The 17,826-nt window shown below is 55.8% G+C and overlaps 2 protein-coding genes across 6 annotated transcripts in view; one reads left to right on the forward strand and one right to left on the reverse strand.

Annotated features, from left to right (window-relative positions):
* Positions 1 to 10,842: 10,842 nt before the first annotated feature.
* Positions 10,843 to 17,116, forward strand: IRF5 (interferon regulatory factor 5). Of its 4 annotated transcripts, none has more exons than XM_055807784.1 (9): positions 10,843 to 10,866; positions 13,067 to 13,248; positions 13,603 to 13,792; positions 14,167 to 14,219; positions 14,320 to 14,350; positions 14,475 to 14,750; positions 15,223 to 15,612; positions 15,925 to 16,043; positions 16,175 to 17,116. In XM_055807784.1, exons 1-9 carry the CDS (start codon positions 10,860 to 10,862, stop codon positions 16,406 to 16,408), a joined length of 1,482 nt encoding a protein of 493 aa, XP_055663759.1. In that variant the 5' UTR covers positions 10,843 to 10,859; the 3' UTR covers positions 16,409 to 17,116. The 4 variants fall into 4 exon arrangements, with proteins under 4 accessions (XP_055663759.1, XP_055663758.1, XP_055663757.1 ...); XM_055807783.1 differs by having other exon boundaries at positions 10,865 to 10,889; XM_055807782.1 differs by lacking the exon at positions 10,843 to 10,866 and adding an exon at positions 11,664 to 11,994.
* The window catches only part of TNPO3 (transportin 3), a 44,806-nt gene continuing 43,814 nt past the window's right edge, over positions 16,835 to 17,826 (reverse strand). For both annotated transcript variants that reach the window (XM_055807779.1, XM_055807780.1), the window contains one exon: positions 16,835 to 17,716. The gene's annotated coding sequence lies outside the window, so the exon portion shown is untranslated. The remainder of the gene's footprint in view (positions 17,717 to 17,826) is intronic.

The raw sequence follows: 17,826 nt of genomic DNA on the forward strand, positions 1-17,826 counted from the left end.
CAGGGTATGCTTGACATTGCTGCAGGTGGTTTCTGAGAGCTGATGTGTTTGGTTCACATGTATCTAAACCATAGTATCATCTAGGTTGGAAAAGGCCCTTAAAAGCCTTCCTAAACGTCAGCAGAACGGGAATACTAAAACCAAAGCTCAGGACTAATGGCTTATCTTGGACATCTCCTCACAAATCCCTGATATGAGGTAGTTTTATTGGTGAGGAGCAGTGTTTGGTTTGATGCCATGCTTAGAATCATAGAACGGTTTAGGTTGGAAGAGACCTTTGAGATCAAGTCCAACCGTTAACCCAGCACTACCAAGTCCACCACTAAACCACATCCCTAAGCACCACGTTTACACGCCTTTTAAATACCTCCTGGGACAGTGACTCAACCCTTTCCCTGAGTAGCCTGTACCAGGGCTTGACAACCCTTTTGAAACCTATTATTTTTCCTAATATCCACTCTAAACTTCCCCTGGCACAACTTGAGGCCATTTCCTCTCATCCTGTCGCCTGTTACTTAGAAGAGTCTGACCCCCACCTTGCTGCAACCTCCTTTCAGGTAATTGTAGGGAGTGAGAAGGTCCTCCCTCAGCCTCCTATTCTCCAGGTGGAACACCCTCAGTACCCTCAGCCGCTCTTTGTAAAACTTGTGCTCTAGACCCTTCACCAGCTTTGTTGCCCTTTGTTGGATATGCTCCAGCACCTCAGTGTCTCTCATAGTAAGGGTCCCTGCTGCGCTGCCAGACGTGGCCTGAGCAAGCATGTCATGACCACATCAATCCAAAAATAACTCGGAGGAGCACAGGGATCCTATGCTGGTAAGTTGACAGCAAGCTTTATAAATATATTTCAATTTGGGCTTAAAATGCTGCATGGCATTTTAATTACTTACATTTAAAATTACTGCTTTGTAGCAAGATGTGATCCCATCGGGAGAGAATGTCTTGTACTACCAAAATCCCATTTTACTAGATCAGCCTGAAGCAGCATCACATTGCTATTTAATTTCATACTGCATCAGCGTACCATGACGCATCAGACTGTCGATATATTGCTGCCAAATAGCAGCGTGGCTGAGGTCAAGCCTTAATCACGTTGGATACAATTCGTCTGATGAGATGTGCATGTCCACATCTGTGCTGGCTGTCTAGACTCCCCTTATAGTCACTGGAAAGAAATAGGCACTTCCAGGGCATGATTCATCTCATCCTAAAGTAAATGCCTAAATTAGGTCACATGAATTGTACCCTGAGAGTGCATTTCTCTCCAGTCTCTGAAGGAAGCTGAGCTGTGCCATCCATGACAGATGTTCACACCAGATATTTACAGTACACTGAGATAATTCCCACCCTCTGTGTCATGGTAAACAATTTTAAAAGCTGCTTCAGCCAGCTGACATTTTAGAACTCGTCCCAACTCTTAAGTCATTAACTGAAAAAAATTACGCAAAAGTTCCTTGAAAAACTAACGCTTCATCTTTCTATTCTTGTCTCTGTAGGTGCTCATATCAGAAGATCTCGAGAAAATAATTGCATGTGTAAGGCTACATCCCTGTTTCAAATGCAGCTCCACAGTGGCGATAAAGTGTCTGTGGTATAACTGGCCAAATGTCAGAAGATTGTGAACAGATTTTAAAATCAGGAGATTATTATTTTTTTTAATAAATGATGGCTTGTGGGGGGTTGTCTTCATGTTTTTTAAACTTTAATGTTTGTGTTTTCAAGGTTTTCTTTACACCCAAGACGACCAGAAACTTACTTTTTTTTTTTTCGTTACAAAGAATTATGGAATCATAGAATATCTCAAGTTGGAAGGGACCTATAAGGATCATCAAGTCCACATTCTTATAAAGCATGATTTAAGGGCTCAAAGGACGGCTGGAAGCATCCCCATTTCCACAGCCTGGCTTCTACCAGGTCCTGCCTTCAACAACTGCACAGCTCCCTGGAGTGAAGGCTGAGGAGGGGATTACCCCCGGCACCAGGACCTGCCTTCCATCCCGAATGGGTTGATAATTTGTCCCAGGCACAGAAGGACCTGGATGTCAGGGGATCCTGTGAGTGGATCTGCAGGACACAATGTGATATAGGCAGAGGGCCTGGAGAATGACAGAATGAGGGAGGTGTTGCTGACTGGCTTACCAAACCAGGGGTCCAGTGGTGGACGCTCCTGCTCAAGCTGAACAGAGTCGGGCTAGTGACTCAGTTCAGCTTCTGGCCTGGATTTCTGACTATGTTTAAATATCCAGCAAAGGCCACAATACGGAGGACTGAGTAGTAATCTGAGGCTCTTCTTCCTGAGTTATCAGCGACTCATCAGGATAAGGTTAGCAGTGTGTCCTTCACTTTCTGCCTGGAAAGTTTTACTTGATTAAAATACCTCCGTGCTTATGGCCTCCTAAATCTAACTCAGCACTAAATCCTGACTGAGATGATCAGGCCTGCAAGCTTTAAAGTCTCCAAGAATGACAAGAGCTGCAGTCAGTCAGCCTTCCTCATGGCAGCATTCCTCACAGGTGATTCTCCTCTTCCTCAGCAGCCTGGTCCAGTGGTATGATCATCCTTATGAAATCAAATTATGTGTCTAAAATCCCATTTGATCTATCCAGCTTTTTATTCTGCAGCCATCATTTCTTATTGTGATTCTGATATTCTCTGCTGCTTTTAAGATCATTGTATTCCCTTACATTTTCTTGCAGAAATGCTCATACGCAGAAACTAAATCATATCTCCTTTTGGTGAGCTAAAGAAACCTTGAGCTCTAAGTACCTTATAAAAGACCTTTTCTCCAACTACCAGACCATTTTCAGTTTTTTGTGGTTCTTTTTTTTTTTTTTTAGTTCTTCCATTTTTTCAGAGTCTTTTAAAAATGGTGACACATTGCAGCTGGATACTCTGTGTGGTCCCCAATATTTTTGCATGAGGTAAAATCCACTTCTGATCCTTTTCAAGGTTCCCAATCCCTCAGCCCCACTGGTTTGGTTTTGCCAAAACTGTAGATGTTCAGCTGCTTTGTCTGCCGAGACAGTGCTAACAAAAGATAATTCCTTTCCCCACAGGTCTTGTCTTGCTCAAAACCTTACCTAAGAATGGGTACAACCACAAATAGTCTATAAAATCAGATCTTCACACAGTTCCTGTTTTGTACAGCAGTAAGTGTCCTGGTTTTTGAAGGTGCTGAATACTTATTAATTATACCTTCAAACTCTTTCAAAAGCACAGAATTAGAAGAACAAATTACTTATTAACTAGCTTTTCAGCTGTAGCCTTGTTTACCTCTTTGTCACATGCCCTGGACAGCAGAGAAGTTCAGGGGAAGATGACCTTGGTATTTGGGCAAAGAAAAGCACATTTTATTAGTCTGCTGGCATATCGATCATCCCACCCACCGCTGCAGCCACTGCCAAGTGATGGACACTGTTTACATGCTGGGTTTAGCTTAAAACCTTTGTGAGAGTCTGGAGAACCACTGATGCCACTAAGGAGCTGGAGAAAAAACGATGCCATGAAGGAGCTGGAGTGCTGGAAGATTGGAGGACTCTGTAGGTAAAGTCAGGTGGAAGGAATCTCGCCAGCCAGGACTGTGTGGTTTTGATACAGAGTTGGATGTTTTAACTAGGAAACGCATGGTTGTTCAAACTCAAACTAACTGGAGAAGTCCATGGCTTGTGTAACACAGGCAATTAGGTGCATCTCTCCTGGCTACATCTGCAAGAAGTGGCCTGCTTCCGTGTGAGCTGCAACTCATGTTGGCAACGGGGAGTATTAAATTAAGGATTGAAAATATCTGAAGGGAATTCCTAACTCCAGTTTTGCCCTGGGATGCCAGCTTTGTTATAGGGCGGTTGGATACTGAGCTGCTATCCATGCCATTACGAGTCCCTCTGGGAAAATTGCTACAGAAGCGCTGCAAGACTCAAATGCTTATTGGGAGCACAGCCTGCTTCCCACCCTCTCTTCAGGTTATTTCCCAAAAGTGGTAACACCACCAGAACTCCCCCCAAAAAAACCAAATTGTGAATGCATGATCCCTGGGCCACCTGCAGAAAGCCCAAAGGAGGGCAGTGACAACATCCAAAGGTCTCAAAACTGTGGTCTAGGAGGAAAGCACAGAAAACCTGCACTTGATCAACATGAAAAAAAGAAAATATGGGAGGCATTTTAGCAGTCTCCTGCTGGGGGTGGTGCAGCAGTCTTCCTTTGCATATCCAGACCATGGATGAGGTTGTGGATGCACCAGGTCTGGCATGCAGACCTACAGTGGGCTGATTTGGACAGGACAGATGAAGAAGCAGGTCAGACAAACCTTTCCCAGGAGCGACATTAGTGGTGATGACTACTCTGAGGGAATACCATGAGGTGGGCTGAGGTCCCTCAGCAGAACAACAGGTCCTGCAGGTGAAATATGGGAAGCCCTCTGAGGTTGAGCTGCAGACCCAGTGGCATGCCAAAGGGTGGAGGACACGGAGCTGCATGCAGGGGCACAGGGAAGAGGGAGACGTGGCATCTCCGGCACAAGGAATGATGTGGGAGACTGGAAGAGCCCAAGGACAGGCAGCACGACTCCATTTTTTTAATGGGCAAAATGACCAGCCCTGACCCAACTGTCAGGAGGCCACTCTGAAGGTGTAACACTGAGCGTCCCAATGGGAAAGACTGACTCACACCCTGCCTCAGTTTACCTCTAACCATGGGAAGGTGGCATCAAAAAACTAAAACACCAAGCTTTTCCAAACTTAATCCCAACAGCTCATTCCCAATTTATTTCATCACTTCTGTGCCTTGTCCTGACCCCAGGCTGTGGCATCTGTGTGACTCCACTGACAAACAGGGGTACGATTTGGTGGATTCCCACACAGCCTTGTTCCTATGGCCACTCTCCTGAGCAGAGTTACGTGGCAGGGCTGACCCCCTTCCCATGATGCCCATCTGACAAAAACCTCAAGCCAGTGCCAGGCCGTTGGCTCCTCCCGTGAAACCATGTGGATATAACCACGCAGTGACCAGCCCCGTCATCGGGCTGGCACAGAGCATTCACAAACCGTTCAGCAGCAGTAGCTCTTAACCTCACCGGGTGGCTATAAATACCCTCGCACTCTGCGAGCAGTGCCAGGAGGCATCAAAAGGGAAAAGTACAAACCTCCCTTGCAAAGTCTGAGCAGAGCAAACCAAAACTGACTCGGCATCTGCAAATCCCCGTGTTGTTTGGAAGTGTGAGGTGGAGGGAAGAGCAGAAATACTGATACCTGGAGCAAAGGGCTTGTGAAGAGCAACTTGTTGTGTGCAGGATTTAATATAGCGATGAGCAACGCGTCCTGGGGTCAGCAGCCGGGGGCAGAGGAATGCCCCCAGCTAATCCTCCCGCCCTGCAGCCGTCTATTTAGGGAAGCGATGGCCACGAGGAGCCGAAGGAGGCCCTGTGCTCAGCGTCCTGGCATTCCTCCACATCCCAGCTGGCTGCTCTCCCAGCCCTGCACCCACCCCTCCCCAGCCACTCCGGGGCAGCCATTGACAAAACCCCCACGGATCGCGGTGGAAAGGACTAGGACAGAGCTGTGCCCCCATCCAACAGGCACAGCGCCTGCCTTGAGGTCTGAAAGGCTAACTAAAAAAATCGGTTGTGACAGGGGAAGCATCTTGCTGCTCCTCCGCACTCCCATGCTGTGTGCTGAGCCATCTTCATGGGCTTGGCCACAGTGCTGGGAGCAGAGGGATGAGCTGCAGGGAAGGCATTTGGGACAGTGATCTAAGGGATCAGCAATGTGAGGGAGCTGCCAGCCCAGGCTGCTGGTGAGCATAAGCCCCATGAGCATTGCCGCCACCAGCCAGTGTGGACGGGGAGAAATGTCCTTGTCCGAGCACGACACTGTAACTGAGCACCACTACCAGCAGCAAGGGGCACCAGCAGCCCAGCACGGGGGACATGTGGAAGGTGGCTGAGGATGAGACAGCTGCCTTGAGACCCTGTCCCAGACACATGCATGCTCCCATGGAGAGGTGTGTGCATGCCAGAGGGGCGTTATCCCCCTAGAGCAGCTGGGGCTGCCAGCCCCTGCCAGTGTTTGGGACTGCCTGGGGGAACAGTGAAGGGAAAGCACAGACTGGCTGTGTTAAACACATGTAGTTTGGATTGGGGTTTGCTTGTTTTTTAAGAAAAAAAAAAAAGAAAAAAAAGAGAGTTTTCTGCTCTTGATGAGCAGAGCTACACCAAGGACACTTGTGTGGCCAGCAGCCCAGAGCTGCTGTTCACCCCTTTAGGCCCTGAAACTCAAAAAAAAAAATCAGTGACTTTCTGCACCTCTTTCTCTTTGAGCTGCTGTGGCCAGGACATGATCATGTCTAATTTGCAAAACAAAACAACCAGCTGTTACAATGTCCACAGCACACTGCAGAACCTGCGAATCCCCCATCCCGCAGCAGGGCAGGGGGCTGCAGGGGGAATATGGCAACTCTTCACACAGCCTCAGGGGTGCCTGCGGGGAGCCAGGGGCAAGATGCTATTCTGATGCTATTTGAGCATGACACAAGCTGCTTATCCTCACTCCTGGGTGTTGAATTTTCCCAACTCTCTCTGTCTCCTGGATCTGTGATGATTCGAAGAGCTTTAGCCAAAAAAAAAAAAAAAAAAAAAGGAATTCCTGTTCTTAGAGCAGATTGATTTAATTAAAGCCATTTAAAATCATTAAAGTGAATCTTCAGCTAAATCAACAAAGCAAGAAACCTCAAATTAATTCCATCCTCTTAACCAGGGTTTGTGTTTGTTCATTTTAATCACTTCCTTGCAGAAAAGTCTGTTATCAAGGAGCAGTCGCCAGGACATGCCTGCACCCTGATGCAAGAGACTTGCATGGATGGAAACATCCTGAGGACAACTGTGTGTCCCTCGAGTGTCCTCTGGGGGCTCTCAGACCCTGTGTCTGGCCATCCAGGCACAGTCCAGGCACTGGTGACTTTGCAGCAGGACATCCTGGCCCCAATCCAATCCATGAGGCCATGTTCTGCTCATACCTGCATGCAGTTCTCTCCTCTGGCTCTGGTGCTGTTAGCTGAGGAGCAAGGGCAAAGCTGGTCGGGTTCTCCCTCTCCTGGAAAACCAGCACATTTCCCACTGCCTGGAAGGTTTCAGCTCATCTCTGGCTTTCAATCACATGCTGCCCTTAGTCATCTGACCCGGTAGTACTCCTGTTTGCCTTGGTGGCTTCCAGCTCGTCCCTTTGTACTGCTGAAGAACATCCTGTTACCGCTGCAACTCCATGAACTCAGCAGCACCCAAATAGCACAGCGAGTCAGGGTAGTGAGCACGCGCTGACGGGCACGGCCACCATGGGGGGACCTCTCGCAGTGCCTCATTTCAGAGCTCGTTCATTAAATTGCAGCCAGCCGACTCCAATGCTTTGGATGATCTTACAGGCCAGGAAGTTAAAAACAAGCTGCTCTCTGCCCATAAAAAGCAAAGGGCTTTCAGCGTGGAATCATCAAGGCCAGAGGGATCTTGCAGCGCATGTGAGCAATGGGAAATGCTCCTGAGAGAACATGCTGTTAGAGAAGGGAGCTGGTATCTGGGGCGCAGGCATGAGCCCCAAAACGTGGCTTAGTCCGAGCCCTGGTCCCCTCAAAGATTTTACAAAACACACTCAAAGCTTCACTGCCTGCCATTCCACTCCTCTGGCCTCCTGGTTCCTATGGAAATATACTCCTGCTACCCAAAACACTTCCCAGACCTAGTTTTTAGGAACACTGAAGTGGTGGCATTCACTTATGTTAAAGATGGTTCCCAAATTCCTGGCTATCCCATGCCCCCAGCTATGAAGAGCTGCTCCAGTCAGGGCATAGACCACACCGAGGGTGCCTGGCAGCCACTCAGCTCTCTGGGAAGAGGCCATCCCTTACTGGCAGGGAAACAGGAAATCAGGCTCCGGATACCACACTGCCTCTGAAATCAGCAGCAGAGCCCACCAGAGGAGCCTGGCTGGCCCACTGCAAGAAGCTGCATGGAAAAGTCCTTCCCAGTTGGAAAGCCAAGTCTTCCAGGCAGGAAGAGGAACACCACCTCACTAGAGACACAGTCCAAGATCTAAAATTATAATTTAATGGGTTAATTAAGGGGGTGTTTGCAAAAATTGAACATACAAACCCAATCCCACCTGTGCCACGTACCTACTGCTCACATGGAAACCTGCAGCTACCTCGTTCTCCTCACCTTCTACCCATGCCACAGGCAGCCCCACTCTTACTCAATTTGCATGGCCCTTTGCAGAAATAAGCATTTTCCTCCTCCCCTCCTTCTTTCACCACCCAAGACCTAGCTTCACCCACTGCCGTCTGCCCTGAGACCAGTCCTGTCCAGCTGTAGGTTTATCTCCACTAATCTGATGGCCCGCAGCAGCACAGCGAGCTGCGAGCAGACACCAGCTAGAATGTTGATGAGGGGGTCCATCAGGTCTTGGATGCTGCAGAGGACCTTCAGCAGGAACACCAGCAGAGGTTGCAGGAGGCTGTTGAACACCGCTGCCAAAAAGGGCTTCCAAATATGATCACCAATGGCTGTCAGTAAACCAACCACCAGCACCTGAAGGGGAAGGTGAATTTAGGTTAAAATGCTTGGTTTTGATGAATATTTGCCAGCATGTGCCATCCTGAGGTGTGTTGAAGAGCAAGCTACTCACAAGGAACTCCTTGCTCTTCTTAGAGACACCAAAAAGGTGGCCAAGATGCAAAAATTTCGCTATGGGAGGAGAAGTTTGAGAGAACAGAGAACCTGAAGTTTCCCCTCCCGGTACTGAAGTATTTTGATGTGGAAATACTCAGAAGAAGGGAAGCAGAAGGTTTATATCCAGGGTTGTCAGCACATCTCATCACCTCCTACAATTACTTCACCTTTTGCCTTGTCCCCATTCAGTGACCCCAGAATGGGCAGAAAGGGTCCTGGTGGTGTCTTTGGGGTGTAGCCACAGTTTTTGGAGAGCAAACCTTCTGGGTAAGTATCAAATACTTGCATTTCTCACGCCACCTAACCTCCACCAAAAAATATCTTGTGTTTCTGACCTTGGGGCTTTCTTTTCTTTTGGAGAACAAGCCCAGCCTACCCACAAACACATCCACTGCTAAGATGGGGCTGAGCTTTAACAATGCAGAGCTCTTCAAGGCAAATGGGGATTGAAAAAAAAAATCAACAGAAATTAAAAAAATCAGATGGAAAAGTCTCAGTTAGAGGCTGGAGAGAGAAACTGCTTGTACCACGTCTCCTCTTTGTGGCAGGGAAACTGAGGTGGCTCACCTGGACCAAGGTCTCACCAAGGAAGCGAACCAGCTCGATCAGGAAGGTGGTGAGCCTGTTGACCAGCAGCCGTGGGATGGGGAAGGATTCCCTCAGCTTTTGTTGAACCGTCTGCTTATGGCTGCTGCAGAGAAAAGGAGACATCAGAACCAGAGAGTAAACCCACAGAGCAAACTAATGCCCAGCACCTCACCACCTCTTCCCAGAGACGACATGGAGAAACTCTTGGATGTCACGAGTAGTGCCAGAGCATCTTCCATGTGAGTTGGGTTTCAGCCGGCTCAGAGGTGCTGTCCCCAGTGCCACAGAACCTGGCTGGCGGTGGCAAACTGAGCTGGGCTTTAGCCACGGAGGAAAATTCCCAGAAAGACGATGGCGTCATGCTTATCCCCCTTCCCACATGGCCTGGGAGTGGGATGGCTGGCCTGGTGCTGGCCTGGCGCTGCTCCGGCACTGCTCTGGCACCCCAGCCACCTTATTGGCAGTGCATCTCACTTGCAGCAAAGCTGGCTCTACAGGAGGAGGCCACCAAAGTAAGGGTGAGAGAGCGGGAGGTCAGGGAGTGTCTCTGCAGCCCGCCGCCCCCCCCCCCCCCCCCTTAATTAATGAGCAAATAAATAGGTGATTTGAGACACCTGCAGGCAGAGACACAGGCAGAACACAGCTGTCGTGTTTTCGGGCAGGATTGCCCTCTACCTGTGAAGTAGCCCAAAAATATATCGGGCTGGTTATCCAGAGGGGGCAGCTGCCCGGGGGGCCTGGGAAGCGAAGGCTCCAAGGCGCTGACAGCCCAGCTCCGGGAAATCCCAACCAACGTTATCCCGGGAGCCGCTCTGGCGCCGGCAGGGCTGAGTGCTCCCTCTCACGGCCACGGAGACCAGGGCGATCCTGAGGAGTTTGAACTGAGTTTCTCTGCTAGGAATAGAAAAATAAGAAGCAGAGAGTGCTGGGAGAGGGAAACGGGCGCCAGGTTGGGAGCAAAACATGGCACCCAGCCCACAGAGCCGGCATGCCCAGGGCTGCTGGCAACAACGGTTTCATTTCTTGGTGGAAGAAGCAAATGGGGAAGTCCCCTCTGCTGCGATCTCACCCATGATAACCCCCCCAAAAAGTTATTTTTTCATCCCCACTTTGTCCTTGTGCGGACACATGGCAGAGAGTGGAACTGGGGACAGGGACATGGGTGACAGCCCATCACTGGTGGAGCGCCCTGGGCCTTGTGTGGACAGCAAAGCCATCCAAGGTGGTTGCTGTTAGCAATGGAAAAATTAACATTAAAAATGAACCAAATGCCCTGAGTGCCGGTGCTTCCCCAAACAGAGGAGGATGCGAAAGGAGGAGGTGGCAGAGGGCAAACGCACAACCATCTGGCTTCTTCCTTCCCCTTTCCCTGAAATCCCAGCCCAAAAGCTCGACGCCAGCTCGGCCCACTCAGGGGTCTCCTGCTGTGGCCGGGAGAGAAAACATGGGAGTGAGACTCGAGTGGAGGCTGAGCCAGGATCCCCGAGGATGCACCTGCCCTGCATCCCAGGAACCAGCGCTTTTTGGTGCTTTCCCCCGGTGCTCCGTGCCCGCCTGGGTTTGCATGTGGGGTGCGGCTCTGGAATGGATGCTGGTGGGTGGGTGGGGCGCCCGCCCGGCCCGCTCCCCATGGGTGCCCACCCCAGGACACCCCATGCACCGTGGCAGGGTCATACCGTGACCCCGGGGACGTGTCCCTCGTTAGGCAGGAAGGGGTGGGGGCAGCTAATTAGGAGGCAGGGGTGGTTTGGTCGCTGCTGCCAGGGTGGTGGGCACGGGGCCAGTACCTCTTCCATACCTCCTCCTCCTCCTCCTCGCAGACCCCCGGTCCCCCCCGGTCCCCCGGGGGGCGACGGGCCTCGCCCCGGGGTCACCACCGCGTGTTACCCGAAGGTCCCCACGGTCCCTCGTGGGAGGGTGACGCGACCCCCCCGGGTGCTGCCGGCCCGACGCCACCATCGTACCCGGCTCCTGCTGCCGGGGGGGGGACACCGGCGGGTATCGTGGGGGGCAGCGGGGCCGTGGCAAGGGCCCCGCATGCGACGTGACCCGCCCGGCGCTGTGGGGAGATTCGCCCCGCCCCTCGCCCCGCCCCTCGCCCCGCCCCTCGCCCCGCCCCTCGCCCCGCCCCTCGCCCCGCCCCTCGCCCCGCCCCTCGCCCCGCGTTACCCGGCAACGGCCCCAGTGAGGGGCGGGGGTGGGCGGGGGGAGCGGCGCTAGGGGGCGGGGCCGGGGTAGTGGTGGGAGGGTGGGCCACGCCTATAGTGAGTGACAGCGAGCGCGGCCAATCACAGCCTGGTGTGTGGGCGGGGGGGAAATGGGGAATGCCCACCCACTTCAGGGATTCCCGCGCGTCACTCGAAGTGGGCGGTGGGCGCGAGGTATGCAAATTTATGGAAAACGCATGTTAATGAGGTGTCTGCAGTTGCTGCGGGGTAACACCCCGGGAGGTGGGGGCGAACGGAGACAGGACCCCGGAGGGCGACACACAGGGGTCACGGGTGGGGGAACATGGGTGGGGGCCACACAGGGGTCACGGGCGGGGCACACGAGCCCCACCCCGGGCGCGGCGGGGCCGGGGCGGTCCCGGAGTGGTGGCGTGGCCGGCTCCGTCCCACGCCCCACGCCCCGGCCCCCGCCCCACGCCCCCGCCCCGCCGTGCGGAAGCGCTGGGCGGTGGCGGCGGCCTCGGAGCGCAGGTGAGTCCCGGTGCCGGGTCCTCGGGGTCCGCCGCGGGTGGGAGCGGGTGCTGTGGGCGCCGCGCGGGAGCGGTGCTGGGGTGCCCAGGAGGAGCCGTGGGGCCACCCGGGGACAGCGCCCCGGCCCGAGTGGGTGGCAGCAGCCCGGGTGCACCCGCGGGACCCGCCCCACCCGAGCGGAGGTGCCGCAGTCTGGGGACCTGTCCCTGGGCCGGTGGGTCCCCGGGGCCCCCCACGCGCGAGCAACGTGGGTTGGAGCACGCGGGGGCCCACGCGGGTGCGACCATCTCCATGTGCACTGGTGCGGGGGGACACGGGGGTGGTCTCCCTCACGTGGCTGCCGTGACCCCAGAGAGACCATGACAGTGACCCCATGGGGACTGGGCTCTTCCACCTGTCCCACCGGGCTGTGACGGGGCTCTGCGGGTGCCCCACAGGTCACAGCCCCCGTGGGGTCGGTGCCTGTGTCCCCTCCCCCGTGTCCCCCCCATCTCCTCGTGTGTCTTCTCCGTGTGTGTCCCCCCGCATGTCCTTCCCATCTCCCCATGTGTCCCCATGTCCCCCCAGTGTCTCCCTGCATGTCCCCCCCCCCATGTGCCCCACGTGTGTCCCTGCATGTCCTTCCCGTGTCCCTGGCCCCCCGCCGTGTGTCACCCCCCATGCCCCCCCGTGCATCTCTGTGTGTCCCCCCTGTGCCCCCCCGTGTCCCCCTGCAGTGTCATGTCCCCCCCTCCCCCGCGCGGCCCCAGGGCTGGTTTTGTTCCCCTAGAGGAGCCGCAGGTTCTGCTTTCGGAGCATGGGGCAGCCCCACACCCATGTGGGACGGGGTGCCCCCCCACCCCCCCAGCTGCCAGCCACGGCCCCGGGGGACACTCCAGTTCCTGTTTCGGGGCCAGGGGGGGCACCCACGGGTGCCTGTCACAGCTGCACACACGTGTCACGAGCTCGGCTCCTTCACACTCACAGGTGTCACGAGCTGGCCCAGCCTGAGCCCCGTCACACGTGTCACGAGCCTGCCGGGCCTCAGCCCCCTGGTGCTGATGGGTGCCCCGGTGCTGCTGTCCCCCTGCAGGTCCTGCCATGAACCCCCCGCCTCGCCGGGTGCGGCTGAAGCCGTGGCTGGTGGCACAGGTCAACAGCCAGCGCTACCCGGGGCTGCAGTGGCTGGACGCTGAGCGGCGGCGCTTTGCCATCCCCTGGCGCCATGCCACCCGCCACCCCCCAGCCCCTCAGGACCACGACAACATCTTCAAGGTGATGGGGTGGTGGTGGGGGAAACACACATGGGGCATAGGGGTGATGGAGTGGCAAGGGGGACACGGGTCACAGGACATGGGGGTGACAAGGTAGATGTGGGACATGGGGGGATGGGAGATGAGGATGACAGGGTGATGAAAGGGACATGAGATGGGATGACAAGGATCATGGGGTGACAATGAGGACACAGGATGGGGGCAATGGGGTGAATAGGGGGACATGGGACGGGGGGTGATGGGGTGCTGAGGGCTGCCTGGGCAGGACAGTGGGTGCTGGGGCAGAGCAGTGGGCGCTGGGTGCTCGGCAGGGTGCTGGGTACTGGACGCTGGGTGCTGACCCTGCTGCCCCCAGGCCTGGGCACAGGAGACGGGCAAGTTCACGGAGGGGGTGGACGAGCCGGACCCAGCTAAGTGGAAGGCCAACCTGCGCTGCGCCCTCAACAAGAGCCGCGAGTTCCGCCTGCTCTTTGACGGCACCAAGGCCACCCCGATCCAGCCCTACAAGGTCTACGAGCTCTGCCAGGGGCCAGCTGATGGCGCAGGTGCTGCAGGGGCACCCATGGGTGGGGGTGCCAGGGTGGGATGGAGACCACAGGTGGGCGGTCTGGGGAGGCGTTCGGGCACCCCATGAGGGCCCAGCACCTCTCCAAGCTCCAGCGCCCTGTGAGAGCCCAGCACCCTCAAAGCCCCAGCACCCCATGGGTCCCCAGCACCCCATGGGTCCCCAGCACCCCGCACCCCACAAGGACCCAGCACCCTGCAGTGCTGCAGCACCCCATGTCCCCCACACATCATAAGGACCCAGCCACCCCACAAGGATCTAGCACCCCACAATGCTCCAGCACCCCACAACTCCCCCTGCACCCCCCCCCCCCCACACCCCAACCCCGTTCCCCAGCCTGTCTCTCCCTTGCAGATGGAGTGGCTGAGGATGACTATGGCTGCGTTGGGGAGGAGGATGTCAGCCAGGTACATGGTGGGGGGTCAGAGTGGGGGGACCCCCAAACGGGGGACACTTTGAGGTGTTGGTGTGGATGTGTTCATCACCACCCCGCTGTCCTCCCTGCAGCTCCAGAAGATGACATCTCTGAGCATCAAAGGTGAGTGGGGGGGCATTGGGGGGGTGGAGGGTCAGGTCAGGGGGAGTGCAGGGTGCACCCACCCAGCAATTTCAGAGGGTGGTTGGGGGCCACGGATGCCCTCCCATCCCATGCTGTGCTCCAGATACCCGGCATGGGGGGGATCTGCTACCCTCCTACCCCTGGCCCAAGGAGGAGCCACACTTCGGCAGCGGCTGCCCCCCAGGGCCCTTTGCACCGCCCCTCCAAGCACTGCTCCCTGCTGAGGTGGGGGACACCCATGGGACCCCCGAACTGGCCCCTGCCACCCTAAGCGAGACGGGGCCACCCCTGGGCACGCTGGGGCCCCCGTCCACCTGCCCGATAGCACCCATGGAGCACATCATCCCCAACCTGCTCATCAGCCCCCACATGCTGCCATGTAAGAACTGGGGGGGCTGTGGGGCAGGGATGGGGTGCCACTGGGGGGGCTGGTGGGTGGGGCTAGGGTTCCATGGAGGGGGGGTGGCTGTGGGGTGGCATGAGTGGTGGTGGGGGGCACCGGGTGTGGCCATAGGGAGAGTGGGCATGGATGTGGGGTGCTCATGGGGGTCACAGGCGTGTGGGGTGCTTATGGAGGGGTGGTAATGGGGGTGGGTGGGTGGGGAATGCCCATGGAATGGGTGATGGTGGATGAGCGTGGGTTGGAGGGTGGCTCGGCATGGGGAGGGGATGGCCATGGGGTGGCTGGGCACTGACGGGTGTTGGGTGGCTGTTGGGTGGACAGGGGTGTCCGTGGGTGTGGGGTGGCTGGACAGGGTGGCTGGGGGTGTGGGGTGGCCATGGGGTGGCTGGGTGGTGGTGGCCGTGGCATGGTTCCCAGCAGGCAGCTGACATCTGCATCCGTTTGGCAGTGACCGACCTGGAGATCAAGTTCCAGTACCGGGGCCGTCAGGTCTGCGTCCTCACCATCAGCAACCCCCATGGCTGCCGCCTCTTCCACAGCAGCCTGGAGCCCACGCAGGAGCAGGTGGAGCTCTTTGGGCCACTGACACTGGAGCAGGTCCGCTTCCCTGCCACTGATACCATCCCCAACGAGAAGCAGCGTTTCTACACCCACCAGCTCCTGGATGTGTTGGACCGCGGGCTCATCCTGGAGCTGCAGGGCCAGGACATCTACGCCATCCGCCTCTGCCAGTGCAAGGTCTTCTGGACGGGGCCCTGTGCCACCCACAGTGCTGGCCCCAACCCCATTGAGAGGGAGAAGAAGACCAAGCTCTTCAGCCTTGAGGGGTTTCTCAATGGTGAGAGGAGAATGGGGTGGTTGTCTCCGGTGCCTCTTGGGGACACCAGGTGGCATGCAGGGGTCAGCTGGCATGGGGGGACACCAGCAGATACATGGGGACCTGGTGGCACCTGGGGACCAAACTGGGATGGGGGGACACCAGCAGGTGCATGGGGACTGGGTGGCACCTGAGGACCAAGCTGGGATGGGGGACACGCGCCAGCAGGTACATTAGGTATGAGCTGGGATGGGTGAACACAGCTGGGGTGGTGGTGGGACCAGCGGGTGCAATGCCCCATCCTGCGCCTTACTGTGGCATCTGGCCCCGCAGGCCTCATCCTGTTCCAGAAGGGCCAGACCATGACCCCCCCACCCTTCGAGATCTTCCTCTGCTTCGGCGAAGAGTGGCCGGACCAGAAACCCAAGGAGAAAAAGCTTATCACGGTGCAGGTGAGGGCTCCCAGGAATGGGGACACCCAGGGCTGTCCTCAGGTGAGGGCACTGCCCAGAGCTCCTGGGGGACACAGATGGGGCGTCCCCACACTGTGCTGTGCCGGCTGACGCTGTGGGGACTCTCACAGGTGGTGCCGGTGGCGGCACGGCTGCTGCTGGAGATGTTCTCAGGAGAGCTGTCCTGGTCAGCCGACAGCATCCCCCTGCAGATCTCCCACCCTGACCTCAAGGACAAGATGGTGGAGCAGTTCAAGGAGCTTCACCAGCTCTGGCAGAACCAGCAGCGGCTGCCACCGGTGCAGCCAGAGCCCAGACCCGCTGCCGGAGCCTGGGTGCTGCCACCAGGCTCCCTGCCCCAGTGATAAGGGAACACATAGGGACACACGGGCCACCTGTGGCACCGTCAAGCCTGTTGGAGTGGTGGATCCCCGTTCTGTCACCCCATGGCCGTCCAGGCCGATGGAGCTGGGGCCACCCAGCACCATCCCCATCCATGCCCCTGTCCCTCCGGAGCTACCAGTGATGAGCACCCGCTGGGTCCCAAGGGAGGACGGCACCATGACCACGTGCCCTGGGGAGGCTTTGCTGAGGCTGGACCGTTGGAGAAGTTGAACCTACCTCTCTGGGGCTGCCCCGTCCTCCCGTAGTGTGGGGGGGGAAACGGCAAGAAAACTGTGCCAGGATGGGACCTGCCCCCCCGGCACTGGCACGGCTGGGGCTGCAGCTCGGCCCACCCAAACAGCAAAGCCAGGCACAGCCCTGAGAGAAGAACCAGGCCGGGACTTGGGTTTTTAATTTATTTTTTCAGTTTTTTGTTGTTTTTATTGTTCTCGAGATGGCTACACACCCCCGGAGGGAACAGCATGCGCTCCAGCCGTGCCCGCAGGCCCCACGCCGACCCTCTCCCAGCCCCGTCCCTGCACTCGCTCGAGCTGTGTCCTCCCCGCACGCTCCAACCCTAAAATAAACCAAATAAAACCAACAAAAAAATCCCCCCCAAACATAAAACCCCCCAAACAAAAAAACAACCTAAAAAAGAAGAAAAAAATATAATATATATTTAAAGAGTCCGTCCCGCCTGCATCTTCTCCGGGAGGTCACCACTAGGCAGGACGCGGCGGGTTCGGGGAGGGCAGAGCCACCATGTCTCCACTCCTGCCCGGGACGGGAGGGTGGGCAGACCCTGCAGCCACTGGGTTTTACTAAATCTATTTTAAACCCCCATCTTTCCTGAAATAATTTTTATTGTTTTGTGGTTTTTTTTTTCTTTTTCTTTTGTTTTTTTGTTTTTCTTTTTCCATTTCACAGAAAGTTTTCTACTTCACACTCTTGTTTTGCTGCCGGGCAAATTCATTATCCTCCGGTGTTTGGTGGTGGTTTATTTTTGTGTTGGTTTTTTTTGTGTTTGTCATTTGTTGGTGGTTGGGTGGTTTTTTTTTTCTCCCGTTGGTTTGTTTTCTTGTTTCGGTAGCCGATGTTCTGGAAGCAAATCCGCTGGGAAAGCGGGATCCTCGAGCTGTCCTCCCGCACGCGCAGGCGGCGCCGGCCCCGGCTCTCCTGGCTGGCGGGACGCACTGGAGCGAGTGAAAGCCCTCGGCCACGATGAACTTTGCTGATTGTGGGACACATTCTTGGTTTTCTTTGTTTCCTGTCTTCTAATTAAGACATTCCTGGGAGTGGGAGAGGGAAAGAGAGAGAGAAGGGGGTCAGTCCTTCATCCCATTTGCCCCTCCCGGGGCTGGCACAGCCACGGCAAGTGGGGTCACAGCCCCACAGCCCA

The sequence above is a fragment of the Falco peregrinus genome, chromosome 6, assembly GCF_023634155.1.
Source record: "Falco peregrinus isolate bFalPer1 chromosome 6, bFalPer1.pri, whole genome shotgun sequence".
Lineage (NCBI taxonomy): Eukaryota > Metazoa > Chordata > Aves > Falconiformes > Falconidae > Falco > Falco peregrinus.